Source organism: Doryrhamphus excisus, linkage group LG6 (genome assembly GCF_037039965.1).
Source record: "Doryrhamphus excisus strain RoL-2023G ecotype Guam linkage group LG6, RoL_Dexc_Guam_v1.1, whole genome shotgun sequence".
Lineage (NCBI taxonomy): Eukaryota > Metazoa > Chordata > Actinopteri > Syngnathiformes > Syngnathidae > Doryrhamphus > Doryrhamphus excisus.
The window spans coordinates 7,480,366-7,498,177 of NC_136362.1; the positions used below are offsets into that span (position 1 = coordinate 7,480,366).

Here is a 17,812-nt window from a genome sequence, read left to right on the forward strand (position 1 = left end):
AATGTGATTGCAGATCACAGTAGCCCCTGACTGATTGGCTGGTAGTATTGAAGTGTCACAACACGGGGTTAGTTCAACCTAAACCGGAAAAAGAAAAAAATATACAGTATATATAAAAGTGCAGAGACCTCGTCCCCAAGGTGAAAACGTGGAGTAGAAGGTGAGGAGTCGGGGGCGTGGGTTCCCTGGTCAGCCATATCCAGCGATGCAGCACTGATTCATTAGAAGTGCTAGTATGATTTGTGTGTTTGTGTGTTTGCGCAATTGCTACACAATGAGGGGTCCGCGGCGGGGCTGTTTGGGACTCTCCTGGTTTTCGACCCCCTGCTCCTCCCGAGTGCTGGTGGAGGTGTGGTGGTGGTGGTGGTGGTGGTGGTTGTTGTGGCGGGGCGGCTCCAGAACGGGCCTGTAGCCCCCCAGGTACATCAGACCTGAAGGAGGGATGACAGAAACACAAGATAGACATGCATAACTATATTATATATTATTACTGAAGACATTTATTACAACAGGGGTGTCCAAATTGCGACTGGAAGCTTGCATTGTATATATAATAAAAAAATACAATTAATTATTAATGACAAATATGATTAGTTTATTTTTGAAAAATGTTTGGACACCCTTGCCTTAGGTCGTCTCCTACATGGACAAAAGTCTAGGGACACGCTGATCAATGAACTGATCAATTAATCGGCGACTTCACCTCATGTAACTTTTTATATTGTTCATTTACTCTCTTAGTTACCAAACTACAATATTTATTTAAAATACTATTTTCATGTAGAATGTTTTGATTTTTTATATAATTTAAATTCTATATATCTATGTAAATATACTGTATATTAAAGCAATTTTGTTGCAATCTTAGATATTAAAATATATTTAAATGTAATAATGAAATATACATCCATGCATTTTCTATGCCGCTTATCCTTACCAGGGTGGCGGGGGTATGCTGGAGCCTATCCCAGCTGACTTTGGGCGAGAGGCGCCAGCCAGTAGCAGGGCACATATAGACAAACAACCATTCACTTATATATTTTAAATATATACTATACATTTTCATATATAGAAAATACATTTGAGACATATAATTTAAATATTTAAACAATAGATGTTTACATTGAAATGTTGAAAAAATTGTGAAATATAATCTTTACATGTATTCATTTAACTATATGTATATATTACATATATTGATTTAAATAAAACTATTTAAATGGTGTTACTAATGTTTACATTGCATATGTAATTATATCAATTTCAATATATAAACAATATATTAATTTCGATAATTTACATAATAATACATATTTAAATGTAATATTACTGAAAGATTTAAATATACGGTAAATATTATTTAAATAATAGTTTCAACAATAGATGTTTACATTGAAATGTTTAAAAAATGGTGAAATATAATCTTTAAATGTATTCATTTATATATATATATAACATATATTGATTTAAATAATACTTGAAATAGTGTTACTGTTTAAATTGCATATGTAATTATATAAATTTCAATATATTAATTTAAATAATTTACATAATACATATTTATATATAATATTACTGAAACAGATTTAAATAATAAATAATATATAATAATAATAAAATACATAATATTTATATATATAATAATAATAAAAATAATTTTAATATTTGAATAAAAACATCAAAAAATTAAGAACATTCTAAAAAAAGTATGACTATTATAAATGTAATATAGTTGTAATTATACGCCTTTCCAATGGTCCTTGAACTAGAAAAGCTACAACTAAAGCAGCCCCCATTGCATATTTTCGTACATTTTCACTTCCTTGTGTCCCAATACTTGTGTCCATGCGGTCAAAGCCCATAATGCATGAATCCATCCAATCATGTGATCATCCGCCGGTCTACATAGCCAACACTCCATACCTAGTCCTCAATATGTACCGGGCACGACTCCTCATCTTTCCATCCAAAAGCGGGCGGGAGACAGAGGGAAGGGGGGGGGGGGAGAAGACGGGAGGAATACACAGGAAGGAAAGGAGAGATAACAGAAGACTTTTTTTACGACACACGAAGAGAAAAGACACCACGACACTGACCCTTAAAAACGCCACGCGGACGCAACGCAAGAAGAGGATGGAGGAGCTGAAGCTTGTGGAGGAGAACAGGATGGAGGAGATGAGGAATGGAGGAACATGCAAGCACGTAAGGATGGAGGGGGGGTGGGGGTGGGGGTGCACGGCTACTCATGAAAAGCAATGAGGCAGCTATTGGGGGTGTGGGGAGGGGGGGGTTGAAGAGAAGCTCCAGTCGTTCTTGCTCACATTAGCGTAGCATCCAGCTAATGTCAAGATACCTCATGCAGCCCCCGCCCTCACCCCCCCCCCCCCCGGGTTCTGAGTGCCACTCACCGGCGAATCGGCTGTCGGGGGCCTGCTCATTGTCCAAGCCCAAAGAGGGCGTGTCACACAGGCCCTGATTGTTATTGGCCAACTCGGGACACCTGCTCCGCCCACCTGCAAGCGAGGGCAAAGGTCAAACAAGAGCAGCCAGGCAGGCACGGCAGCGTGGGGGGGTGGGGATGGGGCGGTTGGTTGGCTGGCCATGCCGGAGTGAAGCGTTGCGGAATGAGAGCAGGAAGTCAAGAAAACAAAACGCATACTTACTGACACCTACAGGACGGGAGTGGAATATATTGGCTACTTTTTTTGTCACATTTTTTGGCATGTTGAGCATATAGGTGTTGTTATATTTATCTATATTAGTGTCTGGAATAAGCATACCAGCGTGTGCTAGCGTGTGATGACGCTAACGAGGACAAAAATGATGATTAAATAAATGATTGGCGGCTCAACACAGGAAACACACACACACACACACGGAAGCCATCTGGCAGTGCTTGTGCAGCATCCACTGCCTGTCAGGCACTGAAGGGTCATTTCATGAACTCACTGGAGGACTGTCCCTCGCACGACCCCCTCCCCCGCCCCCCACCAACCCACCCACCCACACACATACAGACGCACACATACATGCAACATGCTGACAGATGAAAAGGTGACCTTGATATGTTTGCTTCAAGCCGTGCTGTTTTGTTTGTTGGCTCAGTCACACACACACACACAAACACTATACACACACACAAATACACACACATGCAGGGACACAGACGCCATTCAGCATTGCACGGAATGAGCAACCAAAGTCAAGCTGTACTTAATATGCATGGAGGGAATACGCACAAAGGAAGTGTAACATGTGCAAATGCTAGCTATGTGGCTACGTAGCTGTATGTGCAGTCATATGGACGTTTATGGCTGCTAGCATAATTATTTGGAATTATTACGACTGCACATATAATGAGCTGGAGGTTGTTTGGGCAATATCGGCAGTGATTTCCAGGGGGCGCCAAAAAATTGTGACAAAATTCATCTTCCATCTAAAGCAGGGGTCTCAAACTCGCAGCCCGTGGGCTAACACCAGTTTGAGGCCCCCGCCTTGATAGGAAATTTTAATGTTAGTGCGGCCCGCGCAGGTTTGATACGGATGCTGTACGGTATCATGTACCCAGAAATGACAGCTTCAATTGTTTGTTTATTTTTTCATCTTATTTTGTGTAAAAAAACATGCTAGGTTAATTAGCGACTCCAAATTGTCCATAGGTATGAATGTGAGTGTGAATGGTTGTTTGTCTATATGTGCCCTGTGATTGGCTGGCGACCAGTCCAGGGTGTACCTGATACATGTTTGTATCAGGTGCACCTTTTGGGTGTTAAGTTGCTATGTGATGAATTTAGTGCCGTTGGTACTGACGACAGCATAACTGTCACTGTACACTGGTATATTTGCACATTTACACATTTGGCACCTAGACCTCACAGCTAGGAGACCCAAGTTCAATCCCACCCTCGGTTATCTCTGTGTGGAGTTTGCATGTTCTCCCCGTGCATGCGTGGGTTTTCTCCGGGTACTCCGGTTTTTTCCCACATTCCAAAAACATGCTAGGTTAGTTAGCGACTCCAAATTGGCCATAGGTATGAATGTGAGTGTGAATGGTTGTTTGTCTATATGTGACCTGTGATTGGCTGGCTGGTTGCCGGAAAACAGCTGGGATAGGCTCCAGCACACCCGCGACCCTCGTGAGGATAAGCGGTAGAAAATGAATGAATTAATAACATTTCCCTTCAATGCGTAACACGGCGAAATGCCTCTTGTTACTTTCTGGTAAAAACATATAAATACATCTATGGAGGAAAAAAGGAAGAAGAAAAGGAAGCAAGAGAGCAAAGGCCAAAGTTGATATTAATACTATTTTTGTCACCTATCTAAATTTTTCTTGAAATATACATCATTACAAAATATCAAATCGGCCTTTTTCACTTTGTGGCCCCCCGTGGAAAAGGTTTGGACACCCCTGATGTAAAATGTCGCTGTGACAGTTACCTTTGCCGTTAGACGAGGAGGAGCGGTCTTCTTCTGTGACATCATTCCCCTGAGGAAGACGGGTGAAAGTCAGAGTCAATGGAAAGCATGGATGCAGCATTGATGTCAACGTGGTCACATGATCACCTCCGAGTCCTGCTCCTCCACAACCACGGAATAGTTCAGATCCGTCGGCTCCTAAGAATCAAAGCAAAGAGCGTCAGGAATAAAGTCCCGTCGGGAGATTTTTCCAAACGTCTTACCCCTTCCAGCTGCGAGGGTCCTCGGCTCTCCATGGGGGCGTCCCGGTTCTCCTCCTCGCCGTCCTCCGCGTCAGCCCCCTGGCCGCCCCCGGGCTCGGCTTCCGCCCCGGCCAGGTAGGACCCTGACATGGAGGACATGGTGTCAGTGCTGATGTGGGAGTGCTGCGAGTGGGACGACGCCATGGACATCACTGACTGGGCCAGGCTGCTGCTCACTGGGTCTGGCGGACACACGGAGACACACATCAGCGTCCCTTCACGGCCGCCCGACGCCCGATTTTTTTTTTTTTTTTAAAGAATCATAGACTGATTGCTCATGTGGTCCAAAAGTCCTCCCTGCAGCTTTTCCATTAGGTCCAGCAGCGCCGACGGAGAATACTGAGGCACCGGCTCATCATTTATTCATGTTAAAAAGCCTGATAAACCACATTGGGGGGAGGGGGGGGGCTCCATTTTCAGTATTTTATTTACATTTCAGCAACACTGGATGCAAGTTGAGCTCCACACGGGCGGGTTTATTACTCAAAATGGTTTCTGGAACCGGAAACCAGAACACAGATCCAGCTCCCTTACGCGGTATTTGCAGAGATAAGATAAGTGCATGTTACCTTCAGGGGACGTGATAGTGGAGGACAGCGGAGTTCCAGTGCACGGCGACTGGTCGATGGCTCCAGACGAGGACAGCGTCAGGTTTTCGCTGTCTGGGGTGACGCCGCACTGTAACAAAACAAGAGGAGGAGGCGTTCAAGAGCCACTCTGTCTTTTGTTTTTTTTTTTTTTTAAACGCCTACGCACTTCCTGCGGGTCCACGGCAAGTTTGTGGCGGCAAGGCTCCAGTTCGCTGCAAGACTTCTCGTCCTCCTCCTCGGGAAGCACTGAGGAATTCTGGGAAAGGGACCTAAAGTGTGCATTGACATACGGAGCTTAATTGACAGACACAAGTGAATAGCATTTGACATAAATTAATACATGTTAGATTATTGCAAATGTTGATCCGAAATCAAAAGAGAAGGCTGTATACTCGTTAAACAGATCACAGCTCGCACGTGAAGAGCAGCCTAGATTTGACTGAACTAAACCGGGAACTGAACCATTCTTACTTGGAGCCGCTCTTCTTGAGTTTGATTCCCTGACTCGAGTTGGAGTGATCCAGAGGGGAGACGGAGCGGGCGGCTGCCGGGTGGGCTTCATTACTGTAAGGCGGCAGCGCTCCCGACACGTGGCTGGGGCCGGAGTGGAGGGGCGGCGCCACGGAGGAGGTGGCAAGGGGACCGTTGAGCGCCTCCAGCAGGGACACGGCCTCGTAGCCCGGCGGGATGTGCTCGGACGCCTGCGAAGAAGTTACGCGGCAGGCGTCACGTAAAATACGAGGACGCTAAAGATGGCGTCTCAGTACCGAGTGCTCCTCCGAGTCCGACGTCTGTGAGGTGATGACGGGGTTAAAGGTGGTCGGCGTCAAGGGGCTGAGTTTCTTCCTCATGGCTCGGATCTGCAGCAGAGCTCTGAAGGCTAAAAAAAAAGATGCTTGGAAGCCGGCCATGACGTGTGTATGTATGTGTGTGTGTTGGGTGGGGGGGGGGGGCGGGGACTCACGCAGCCTGCAGATGGGGCAGCAGTTGGCCTGGTAGCGCAGCGTGTCGGCGCAGGCGTTGCAGAGACACAGGTGTCTGCACGGCAGGATGAGCGTGTCGCGCACGTCCGACAAACACACCACGCACTCGGCGCTGTTGTCGCTGATCTCATCGTCGGCCACCTGAAAGACGCCAGATCGCCGTCGGCCAACGTTTGACCAAACATGGCGTCATCTGGTGCTCACCTTTGATTCTTGGCTGTTGTACTTGTTCTCGATGCCGTAGATCTCCTGCAGGAGGTAACTCACACCGTCCACCTGGGGAAGCCAAGAAGGAGCCGTCCATTCAGTACACTTCATTAAGTACATTAAGTACACTGTACTCAGTTGCTTAGGGTGCCAAATCCACTGGTGTTGTTGCGTACTTAGTGGAAATGATGATTCAATAGACTCTAATATGAGCCTTAATATCAGCCTTAGAGTTGAAATATTAAAGAATAAAACATTTAAAATATTAGAAATAGTTATTTTTTTAAGTCAGAATATTATAAGCAACAAACAAAAAAGTTTGGATTTTGGGGAAAAAATAGGTTGGGGGAAATGTTATGAGAATTAAATAAAATAACATGGGAATGAAGTTAAAAAAAACAGCAAAAATGGAAAACTTAAGCAGTAATTTTACCAAAGAATATCACTTTTATGAGAATAATCTCATTAAATAATGTCATTATAGTAGCATAAAGTTGAAATATTAAAGAAAAAAAATATTTAAAAAATAAGTCTGAATATTATGAGGAACAAACAAAAAAGATTTGATTTTTGGAAAAATTAATTGGGGGAAATGTTATGAGAATTAAATAAAAAAATAACATGGGAATGAAGTTCAGGAAGTTGAAAGTTGAAGTAAAAAAACAGCAAAAATGGAAAACGTAGCAGTAATTTTACCAAAGAATATCACTTTTACGAGAATAATCTCATCAAATAATGTCATTGTAGTAGCACAGAGTTGAAATATTAAAGAAAAAAAAATGTTATTTTTTAAAGTCTGAATATTATGAGGAACAAACAAAAAAGATTGGATTTTTTGAAAAATTAATTGGGGGAAATGTTATGAGAATTAAGTAAAAAATATCATAGGAATGAAGTTAAGGCAGTTGAAAGTTGAAGTAAAAAAAATGCAAAAATAGAAACGGTAGCAGTAATTTTAATTTTAATTTTAATTTTAATTTTAATTTTAATTTTAATTTTAATTTTAATTTTAATTTTAAGAAAAAATTAGGTTGGAGGAAATGTTATGAGAATTAAGTAAAAATAACATAGTAATGAAGCTGAAAGTTGACGTAAAAAAACAGCAAAAATGGAAAAGCTAGCATTAATTTTACCAAAGAATATCACTTTTACGAGAATAAGCTAGTCAAATAATGTTATTGTAGTAGCATAGAGTTGAAATATTTAAATTCATATTAAACAATATGTCATTCAGGATGGTTAGGCGTTACGGTACTGACCACTTGTTTCTGCTTCAGAGGCTTCACGCAGTAGCTGCCGTCCATGTGCTGCCAAGAAAACAACCGTTAGTAAGTAAAAACGTAAAGTCAAACGTATTTATTATTATATTATTATTATTATTATTTATAAGCACCTTTCACAGACTCAAAGTCACAAAGTGCTTCACAATCCAATTTATTCATTCATTCATTTTCTACCGCTTTTCCTCACGAGGGTCACAGGGGTGCTGGAGCCTATCCCAGCTGTCCTCGGACTAGAGACGCGGGGTACACCCTTGACTGGTGGCTAGCCAATCACAGGGCACATATAGACAAACAACCATTCACACTCACATTCATACCTATGGACAATTTGGAGTCGCTAATTAACCTAGCATGTTTTTGGAATGTGGGAGGAAACCGGAGTACCCGGAGAAAACCCACGCATGCACGGGGAGAACATGCAAACTCCACACAGAGATGGCCGAGGGTGGAATTGAACCCTGGTGTCCTAGCTGTGAGGTCTGCGCGCTAAACACTCAACCGCCGTGCTGCCAATTTTTTAAAATGTAATTTAATTATGTAAATTTAACAATAAAACTTTCCAAAAAATAAAATAAAATAAATATATATAAAACCTTTACCTTCTCAAACGTGGCCAGCAGAATGTGAGAGTGGCCCAAATGTTCTGCGAAGGGAGAAGAACGTTTAGCTGCAGGACGTCAGCGTCGGGCGTCAGATAAGAACTCACCGTCGCCCTCGTCCACCACGGCCTGCACCACCATGGGGAAAACCTCCTTGTCCATGTCGAAGAGCAGCTAAGGGAGACGGGGACAGGACGACATCAGCGACGGCGGGTGGCGGCGGAGGAACAGTGGCGCTCCCTCTTACCTCCTCGTCGGCCCACTCGCTGAGGTTGACGGTGTGTGACGGCAGGCAGAACTGCTGGCTGACGCCCCGTTTGAAGTGCACCGTCTCCGACTGCAGGGAGCTGTCCTGGGGCAGGTAGCTGCGGGAAGCGCAAGCGGGAGAGGGGGGGGGGGGGCTCAACCCTTGCACTCGCAATTTGCAAATGTCGACCCAAAAAAACAACCTACACCGGCACTCCGTTGTGGAACTCCTCCACGGCCTGGTAGTAGATGGTGATGGCCACCTGGGTGTCCGAGTCGAAGGTGAACTCCACGTTGTAGCAGGCCCTTTGCTTGCTCGCCGCGTCGTCGCCGGGTAGCTTCAGGTCCTCGCTGCACCTGTGGGGGTGTGTGTGATGGAGTCAGACATGTTGGTGGATCAGCAAGGAGTGGGGGGGTTGTTGTGTTACACGCGTACCGTACAAGCCGCAGTGTGTCCTTGCGGATGTTTATAAGGCTTCGTAACGTCTTCACCGGTTCCTGAGGCGGAGGGGCTGCATATGGGAACTGAAAGCAAAAAAAAAAAAGGGGGGGGGGGGTGAAAAATGTGAAGTCAAATACACAGCGGCCGCAACATTCCTCTCGTCAGCGCCGGGAATTGACAGGCAGCCGCTCCTGGTTTAGCCTTTTCACTGGTCAGCACTCGTGCAGCCGTGCTGATGCCGAGCAAAAAAGCTTTCCCTTACATCAGACCCAGTCAAGTGTCTACCGCACGGGGGGAGGGGGGTCGGGGGGGGGGGGCCACACTAAAGTCAAACACTCTCTTTTCAGTGTAGCCTTAAAGCTTCATATTCTTTATTTTATTATTCGAATATGACAAGCGGGGCGGCACGGTGGTCGAGTGGTTAGCGCGCAGACCTCACAGCTAGGAAATCAGGGTTCAATTCCACCCTCGGCCATCTCTGTGTGGAGTTTGCATGTTCTCCCCGTGCATGCGTGGGTTTTCTCCAGGTACTCCGGTTTCCTCCCACATTCCAAAAAACATGCTAGGTTAATTAGCGACTCCAAATTGTCCATAGGTATGAATGTGAGTGTGAATGGTTGTTTGTCTATATGTGCCCTGTGATTGGCTGGCCACCAGTCCAGGGTGTAGCTGATACATGTTTGTATCAGGTGCACCTTTTGGGTGTTAAGTTGCTATGTGATGAATTTAGTGCCGTTGGTAGTGACGACATCATAACTGTCACTGTACACTGGTATATTTGCACATTTACACATTTGGAACCTAGACCTCACAGCTAGGAGACCCAGGGTTCAATTCCACTCTCGGCCATCTCTGTGTGGAGTTTGCATGTTCTCCCCGTGCATGCGTGGGTTTTCTCCGGGTACTCCGGTTTCCTCCCACATTCCAAAAAAAACATGCTAGGTTAATTAGCGACTCCAAATTGTCCATAGGTATGAATGTGAGTGTGAATGGTTGTTTGTCTATATGTGCCCTGTGATTGGCTGGCCACCAGTCCAGGTTGGTGCACCTTTTGGGTGTTAAGTTGCTATGTGATGAATTTAGTGCTGTTGACGACATCATAACTGTCACTGTACACTGGTATATTTGCACATTTGGCACCTAGACCTCACAGCTAGGAGACCCAGGGTTCAATTCCACCCTCGGCCATTTCTGTGTGGAGTTTGCATGTTCTCCCCGTGCATGTGTGGGTTTTCTCCGGGTACTCCGGTTTCCTCCCACATTCCAAAAAAAACATGCTAGGTTAATTAGCGACTCCAAATTGTCCATAGGTATGAATGTGAGTGTGAATGGTTGTTTGTCTATATGTGCCCTGTGATTGGCCGGCCACCAGTCCAGGGTGTACCCCGCCTCTCGCCCGAAGACAGCTGGGATAGGCTCCAGCACCCCCCCGCGACCCTCGTGAGGAAAAGCGGTAGAAAATGAATGAATGAATGAATATGACAAGCGTCGGGCTGCACTTTGGCCGCCCCTAATCTGCAGCCGACGCCCCACCCGGCTTTAGGATCAAACATCCATTCCTTCAATCGATAACCTTCCACCGGTATTGTGTTTCCCTTCTCTTCCATTCCAAGACACAAGCTGCTGACTGTGCAGGTTTTACTGTTTTTTTTTGAGGGGGAGAAACATGCAGGATGTGGTGGAGTTCCTGCCACTCCAGAAGTTGAGTTACTCGTGTATATACGACTCGGCGGGAGTCCCGTCGGTAAAGCACACAAACAAACACGGCGACCCTGAAAAGAAGCTTTCATTTCGCCAACAGTGGAGGTCTTTTTTAGAAACGTCACAGCCGCTGGACTCGTTTTCCTTTATAAAAACACAAGTCAGCGACATACAGAAGGCTTCTTAGATCTCACATCAAGACATCGTCGCAAGTGCAAAAAAAAAGTGAGGGCTGTTTAAACTTCAAAATAAAGCAAAAGGGAGAAATGTAACAAGGAAAAGTTGAAATGGTTGATTCATAATAAGTACTAATAAAAACAAAAATGTCCGGATGTGTCAGCCAAGCTAAAAGTGACCTGGGGGGGGGGGGGTCATTCATTCATTCATTCATTTTCTACCACTTAACCTCATGAGGGCCGTTGGGGCGCTGGAGCCTATCCCAGCTGAGAAGGTAAAGGTTTTATATATATTTATTTTTTGGAATTGTATTTTTTATTTATATTTTTATATTTTAAGTTTTTATTATTTATATTTTTATATATTTATTATTTATATTTTTTATTTATTTTTTTCTTTTTGGAATCAAAAAATTAAAAAAAAAGTTATATTGTTACATTTACATTATTAAAGTAAAGGAATACATCATTCATTCATTTTCTACCGTGTATCCACACGAGGGACACGGGCGTGCTGGAGCCTATCCCAGCTGAGAAGGTAAAGGTTTTATATATATTTCTTTTTTGGAATTTTATTTTTTATTTATCATTTATACTTTAAGTTTTTATTATTTATATTTTTATATATTTATTATTTATATTTTATATTTTATTTATTATTTACTTTTTTATTTTTGGAATCAAAAATAAAAAAAAAGTTATATTGTTACATTTACATTATTAAATTAAATGAATACATCATTCATTCATTTTCTACCGCTTATCCTCACAAGGGTCGCGGGGGTGCTGGAGCCTATCCCAGCTGTCATCGGGCGAGAGGCTGGGTACACCCTGGACTGGTGGCCAGCCAATCACAGGGCACATATAGACAAACAACCATTCACACTCACATTCATACCTATGGACAATTTGGAGTCGCTAATTAACCTAGCATGTTTTTGGAATGTGGGAGGAAACCGGAGTACCCGGAAAAAAAAACACGCATGCACGGGGAGAACATGCAAACTCCACACAGAGATAGCCGAGGGTGGAATCGAACACGGGTCTCCTAGCTGTGAGGTCAAACAACAGTCAAATTACATTGACTATTATTATTTCATTCAACATCCAATAGGAGAATACTTTAACTAACTAACAAAATATGAGGAAAAATTGTTGTCACGGTGACCAAGTGGTTAACATGTAGTTCGCACAGTCAGGAGAGGGGGAAGACTCGGGTTCGATTCTCTGCTTGCGCTTGCGTGGGTTTTCTGCAGGTACTCCGGTTTCCTCCCACCTTCCAAAAACATGCACGTTAGCTTCGCCCCAAGAGAGCTGGGATAGGCTCCAGCATCCCCGCGACTCCCGTGAGGATAAGCGGCATAGAAAATAGATGGATGGCTGTAAAAATTAGCCACATTAAATTGACCGTTATTGAAAAGAAACCCCATTAATGTAATTGTTAAAGTCTCCATCATTCATTTATTAACTACCATTTTAGCAAGAGAAATCAGATTCAGGAAAAGGGATTCTAACCCATGTTTTAGCTTTTTTTTTCCCAACATGACAAATATAATTGCTGCCTGTCCGTGCTCATATTTGTAGGAGCGCCAGCACACAATAACTCAAGCTGCTTTTATGATTTTACTGCACCATCTGCCACCAAGCGTTATGTAATGCTGCTCGAGCTTATTCAAGCGCTCGTTCCAAGAGAGAGTCGTGGGGGGGGGGGGAGAAAAAATTCAAAATTCCGAGCCCACGGGGCGGATTAAAACACCCACATAATCAGGAGAAAAAACGCCACTGCTAATTTTAGCCCGGGTCTAGACGTAGAGGGTTGTAAGGCTGAGATTAACAGGCCGCCGTTTCCACTTCAAAACGCTCTTTTCCGCTCGCCGGCTCATCCTTCGGGTTTTCGTGATCAGCCGGCACGAGAACGGAAACTACTCGTGGCTCGGCAGCCGTCTCTCCTTTTCATTTTTAATTACTTTGACAGCGTGACGAGCTTCCATCAGCCAGAGTGTGAAGGCCTGCTAAACGCTGCCGCGGGTTGCCGTCGGGTGCAGCCTGCATGAGGAGGAGGCTGGGGTTTGAACGCAGCGCCACGGAATAAACCCCACATGATGGCTGTCCAGTCAGAAGACGCACTCAAAAACGTTATGGTAATCTATAATCTATAATCTATTAACCAATGTCAAATTATGTATCACTGATGTTACTGTAATGTTGGCTGAGACACACAAGCACCAGACTTGATCGCCTGGGACAACCCGCAACAAGGCTACTGCTGCAGCCGTAAGGTAAAACTCACCTCTGAACCCTCTGATGTCACTTCCTGTCTGCAGGAAAAACTCCGGTTTCCTCCCACATTCCAAAAAAAACATGCTAGGTTAATTAGCGACTCCAAATTGTCCATAGGTATGAATGTGAGTGTGAATGGTTGTTTGTCTATATGTGCCGTGTGATTGGCTGGCCACCAGTCCAGGGTGTACCTGATACATGTTTGTATCAGGTGCACCTTTTGGGTGTTAAGTTGCTATGTGATGAATTTAGTGCTGTTCGTCACTGTACACTGGTATATTTGCACATTTACACATTTGACACCTAGACCTCACAGTTAGGAGACCCAAGTTCAATCCCACCCTCGGCCATCTCTGTGTGGAGTTTGCATGTTCTCCCCGTGCATGTGTGGGTTTTCTCCGGGTACTCCGGTTTCCTCCCACATTCCGAAAACATGCTAGGTTAATTAGCGACTCCAAATTGTCCATAGGTATGAATGTGAGTGTGAATGGTTGTTTGTCTATATGTGCCCTGTGATTGGCTGGCCACCAGTCCAGGGTGTACCTGATACATGTTTGTATCAGGTGCACCTTTTGGGTGTTAAGTTGCTATGTGATGAATTTAGTGCTGTTCGTCACTGTACACTGGTATATTTGCACATTTACACATTTGACACCTAGACCTCACAGCTAGGAGACCCAAGATCAATTCCACCCTCGGCCATCTCTGTGTGGAGTTTGCATGTTCTCCCCGTGCATGTGTGGGTTTTCTCCGGGTACTCCGGTTTCCTCCCACATTCCAAAAAACATGCTAGGTTAATTAGCAACTCCAAATTGTCCATAGGTATGAATGTGAGTGTGAATGGTTGTTTGTCTATATGTGCCCTGTGATTGGCTGGCCGCCAGTCCAAGGTGTACCTGATACATGTTTGTATTTTGAAGTGTAAAGATGACTATAGGGGTGCTATTTTGTGTCTAGAGTTGCATTCATAATGTTAAAAACCATCTATCCATCCATTCATTGTACCAAAAAAAAACAAACCCAAACAATACCACTAAGACTACTTAAGAACGCTTACCGCTACTGGTCTGGTGCCGAGGAAGTTGAGGTCCGTGTTTTCCCCAAACAGGTACCCTTCCGGGTGGGTTGAGTCAAATTTCTCCCCACCCATGATGAAATGGCTGGCAAAGTAACTTCCTGCGGGTAGAAGAAAACAACCAAATGAATTCCAACAGCAGCATATATACATATGTACCTCCACCAAGGCAAACCCGAGGCCAAACAACCCCCCCCCCCTTTTGTGGCGTTTCCGTGCTGGCTAGCAAACCGATAAAAAACATGACCTCCTCAGTGGAGGTATTAACCTCCATCATCCCAGGCAAATGACGACAACATTCCTGTGGTGATTAAAGATGATAGATGTGTGCTTAAAGGCCGGGAATTACAGGAAATGACGGTGGGGGGGGGGATGGGATTATTATTCCAGGAAGACAAATGAAACCCCGGCGAGGACGAAGGGTCATTGTTGGTCTGCAGCATTTCCATCTATAACAACATGACTAAAAAACACGCTCTGTCGTTTAATCACAGGGGAGGGATGACCACCTAAGAATGTCATTGTAGTCTCTGGTCTTAACGAGACGTATTGGACAGGATGTGGGCGGCTGGATGGGGGGGGTGTGTGAGGGGGGGGTCGTAGCTGAGATGTTTCACCCACAAGCGATGAGCTAAAAGAACGACCTGCTTTCTCTGCCTTTAAAGAGGCTCTGATACCAGATCCTGCTAACAAGACCTGGGCCTGGCGGATCAGTTTCATTGGCCCACCTTCCTCAACCTGCCAGCACCCAACTTCAGGCAGAAGGGGGACAAACTCGTACACAAAGTCCACATTTGAAGCAGGAATCAACAAAAAAGTCAAGCGCTAGATCCAAAAAAATGACACCTGAGCTCAGTCGGAGGATCCCGTGGGCTGTCCGTCAAGACCCAGGGTGGTCCTGGACCCAAATGAAGGCCCTTACTGCAGCATAATAACCATCAAACCCCATCTGCGGGAAAAGGCTTCCAAAAACAAAAAACCTGGTCTCCTTCAAGTCCATAAAACTACCCGTTTGGACTTTGGACTCAGGGAGCATAAAACATCAAAAGGATGAGAAAAAAAAATGGCTTCCAACGTTACTGGCATGACAAGGAGATCCCACCTGAGATGTTTTATACCCGGCACAATGTAGGGGGGGTCCATCATGATCCGGGGTGCTTTTTCATTCAGTGTAACACCGGAACTTCACGTGGTGCAGGGTCGTAGAACGGCGATCGTTGGGGCAGGCATCTCTCATGAGCGAGGTCCCTGGTCTGTGTGGTAACAGCTGGGTTCTTCACCAGGACAACGCTGGCTTGACCAAGGACATCTTCAGGGAGAATAAGGTCCCTCTTTTGGACCATCCGATTGACATCCCATCGAGAACATTTGGGGATGGACGGCAAGGGATGTTTCTAAAAGTGGCCATCAGTTCCAGACGGTTGATGCCAGCGGTGGAGCCATCTTCACCACTTGGACCAACGTTCCCAATAGCCTCCTGGAAACACTCATCGCCCAAATTCGGATATTTTGTTCTTCTGGTTTGGAGTGTTTTTTTTCTCATTTTTCAGCAATGGTCTTAAACTTTTGATCAGCTGATAAACTAATTTACTTGAATTGTTGTTTTCAATAAATGACCCCCCCCCCCCCCCGGCCAAATTTGTTAACTCAGTGCGGCCCGCAAGTCCAAAAGTTTGCCCACCCCTGCTGTGAAGGATCTTTGACATGCTTTTTACAGAGGGTACTGTACTTAAAACCCATAGAGTGGTCCTGTCTTATAGATGATCTTTGACTAGCTTTGTTTGTAGTTAGTATGTCTTTAAAAACAGCAGCATATTGATGATATTCGAGTGGTAATATTGACTTTTTTATGACTATCTTAGCCATTTTGTGAGGTCAATGATATGCCACAATAATAATAATACTGAGATTTCTGAAAATGAGTTCATACTTACATTTTGTATTTGAAAATAAGGATCATTCTCCATGGTTGTTGCTATTGTAGCAACGTTAAAATACAATTTAAGGAAACTACTCAAACGGGAGAATGTCGGGAAAGAAATGGCAAAATAGGAAAAAAACAGGATGTGAATTAGTCGAGTAGGCCTGTCGGACATGATGACTTAGTTCTTTTGCAGTATTTCATTAAATGGTCCAATGACTTACATTCGCTTTGTGTAAGTATAAGTTGGCCACATTAACCAGGGGGACCGGTACCGGTACCGGTAAGAGCCGCATCCCAAATAATGCTGATATTTGATTGGCACTGTCGTTGAAACAGATGTAGAGTTTGAAGTGCTGTGCAACTGCACTGCATCAGACTGAAGGGGTGTTTCTCACTGCTGCCAATCAAAAAGACTCAACTTAGTACTACTATACCTCTTGGAATGGACCTGTGCCAGTTTGATTAATGCTGTGTAGCCAGGGAGTGTATGAATTCGAGTAAATGATTAAATCAAGTCATACCAGTAAGGGATGATTACTCTGTAATATGACAATAAAATGCAGGTTCCGGGTTTAAATGCCCAGAAGGCCTCACGTTGTTTGGCTATTTTAGTGCAAAACAAATCACCTTAAATAAGCTCTGTAGCGTAGAACCATTACACACACACACACAGACTCACACACACCGGTCTGACCTGTTGTTGGCGACTTACCAGATTTCGGTGGGTAACGGTACACCGAATTGGACGGAATGTCCACTTCTTCCACGCCTATGTTTTGTCTGCTAGCAAAAGCCCCCATCTCCAGTCAAATATGAACAACAACCATAAAGACCATATGGACACTCAGGGTCGCTTCGTCCCCGCTTGCTTATTTCGGACCATTTAATCCAGCTGGTGCTGCCTTGTCCATTTCTCACCGGGACCGAGCCCCCGCACCGTGAATGTGTGCGTCCCGGGGATTAGTAGTTGGTCCGCTGGTTGTTTATCCAAGCCGGTCAACGGTGGAGCTTGGATCCACCGGGGAGGGGGCGGGATTCCCTTTAAAAACAAACGAGCGCACTCATGTTGCGCCAAAGTCCACCCCTCGATCGCAGCCTGGAATTTGACTTTAAACGCAACCACAGCGTTTAAAGTACGTCGATACAACCCGGTGATATGATGCCGGTCTTAGTTCTCCTCACTCTCTCCCTCTGTGCTCGCTGGATCCTGTCAAAGAGGTCTGTGGATCCCCGTGACGTCACCCGGGCTCAAATCCGGACCTTGGTTTTGGTGCAGTCCGCTCTCTCTCTCTCTCTCTCCAGCTAGTTAGCAGCTAGCAGAGAGCCACCCCGGCGGGGTGGACCGTGTCATGAATAGAACACACACGTAGACGCAACATGAATAGAGAAGCTAACAATATTAGCAAGTTACTAGCTATGGGAAAATAACTTATTTACGCGATACTTCGGGGTTTGTATTATTGAAAAAAAACAAGGCACTACGGTGCAAGTGTTGTGAGCTCATAAACATTATAATCAAAGCTTATGTGGCTACGCAATTTGAAGCCAGCCCGCTAAACCGCACAAAGGTCCAGGAAACTAGTCC

The 17,812-nt window shown here is 44.6% G+C and overlaps 1 protein-coding gene across 3 annotated transcripts; it reads right to left on the reverse strand.

Moving 5' to 3' along the window:
• Nucleotides 1–241: 241 nt before the first annotated feature.
• Nucleotides 242–17,516, reverse strand: rnf157 (ring finger protein 157). 3 transcript variants are annotated; one of them, XM_078791339.1, is made up of 20 exons: nt 16,940–17,515; nt 14,286–14,404; nt 9,066–9,154; nt 8,837–8,986; nt 8,631–8,748; nt 8,491–8,557; nt 8,384–8,427; nt 7,761–7,808; nt 6,499–6,570; nt 6,276–6,435; nt 6,079–6,191; nt 5,783–6,012; nt 5,478–5,580; nt 5,291–5,399; nt 4,683–4,903; nt 4,567–4,617; nt 4,441–4,489; nt 2,409–2,513; nt 1,924–1,958; nt 242–431 (listed from the first exon to the last, which is right to left on the reverse strand). In XM_078791339.1, exons 1-19 carry the CDS (start codon nt 17,025–17,027, stop codon nt 1,924–1,926), a joined length of 1,971 nt encoding a protein of 656 aa, XP_078647465.1. In that variant the 5' UTR covers nt 17,028–17,515; the 3' UTR covers nt 242–431. The 3 variants fall into 3 exon arrangements, with proteins under 3 accessions (XP_078647465.1, XP_078647464.1, XP_057922791.2); XM_078791338.1 differs by lacking the exon at nt 1,924–1,958 and having other exon boundaries at nt 4,683–4,804; nt 16,940–17,516; XM_058066808.2 differs by lacking the exon at nt 1,924–1,958 and having other exon boundaries at nt 16,940–17,514.
• Between the last annotated feature and the right edge of the window lie 296 nt (nt 17,517–17,812).

Coding starts and splice junctions, on each gene's coding strand:
- rnf157 (XM_058066808.2), bottom strand. CDS start 17,027: ATGGGGGCTTTTGCTAGCAGACAAAACATAGGCGTGGAAGAAGTGGAC. Junction 6,436..6,498: donor ACAACAGCCAAGAATCAAAG/GTGAGCACCAGA, acceptor GGCGTCTTTCAG/GTGGCCGACGATGAGATCAG. Junction 6,013..6,078: donor CGGACTCGGAGGAGCACTCG/GTACTGAGACGC, acceptor ACTTCTTCGCAG/GCGTCCGAGCACATCCCGCC.